Consider the following 572-nt stretch of genomic DNA (forward strand, 5'->3'; position numbering starts at 1 on the left):
AGTTACCTGAGGATCCTCCGCAGGTGCGCTGGGTGTCGACTGGGTTCAGGGTCTCGCCCCAGACGGGGTTGCTGCAGCGGTAGCTGTGTCGGGTTGAATGGAAATGGTGTTGAATATTCTGTGGTTTGGCTCTTTGCAGAGGCAGTCGCTTATTGTTCGTTTGTTTGCCTCTGGAGGCTGAAAATGGGCCACTTAATCTCTTGCCCGAGAGAGTCTCATTCTAAAAAGCACATAAAGCCAGCGTGTCATGAAAGGAAGGCCACTGACCTGATGAGGGTCTGCGGCACGTTGGTCTTGCAAAAGGGCACGGCGCCCTGCAGCCGCAGCACCTGCACGATGGCGGCGTGACGAGGAGCGGGCTGGTACAGGTACTTGGCCAGCCCCAGCGTGGTGTCCATGCCCTCCACCTCGAAGTTCTCCTTGATGCTTACCGGAAGGCCGTAGAGCGGGAGTGAGCGGTTGTGCGGGTCCTCCTCGAGCGCCGAGGCCCAGTCCTGGGGGGGGGGGCGTTGGTGGAAACAGTCTTGGCGGCTGATGGAGCAGCAGAACCCTCTGCTACATTCAGCTCATGG

General features: G+C 59.1%; 1 protein-coding gene across 1 annotated transcript in view; it reads right to left on the reverse strand.

The window, feature by feature from the left end:
* Positions 1-572, reverse strand: part of LOC119585883 (fatty-acid amide hydrolase 1-like) — a gene marked incomplete at its 5' end in the record, with an annotated part of 21,120 nt that overhangs the window by 4,718 nt on the left and 15,830 nt on the right. Inside the window, 2 exon segments of the mRNA XM_037934613.1 lie at positions 7-83; positions 268-494. Coding sequence (XP_037790541.1) covers positions 7-83; positions 268-494 — 304 coding nt within the window.

This window comes from Penaeus monodon, chromosome 20, assembly GCF_015228065.2.
Source record: "Penaeus monodon isolate SGIC_2016 chromosome 20, NSTDA_Pmon_1, whole genome shotgun sequence".
Lineage (NCBI taxonomy): Eukaryota > Metazoa > Arthropoda > Malacostraca > Decapoda > Penaeidae > Penaeus > Penaeus monodon.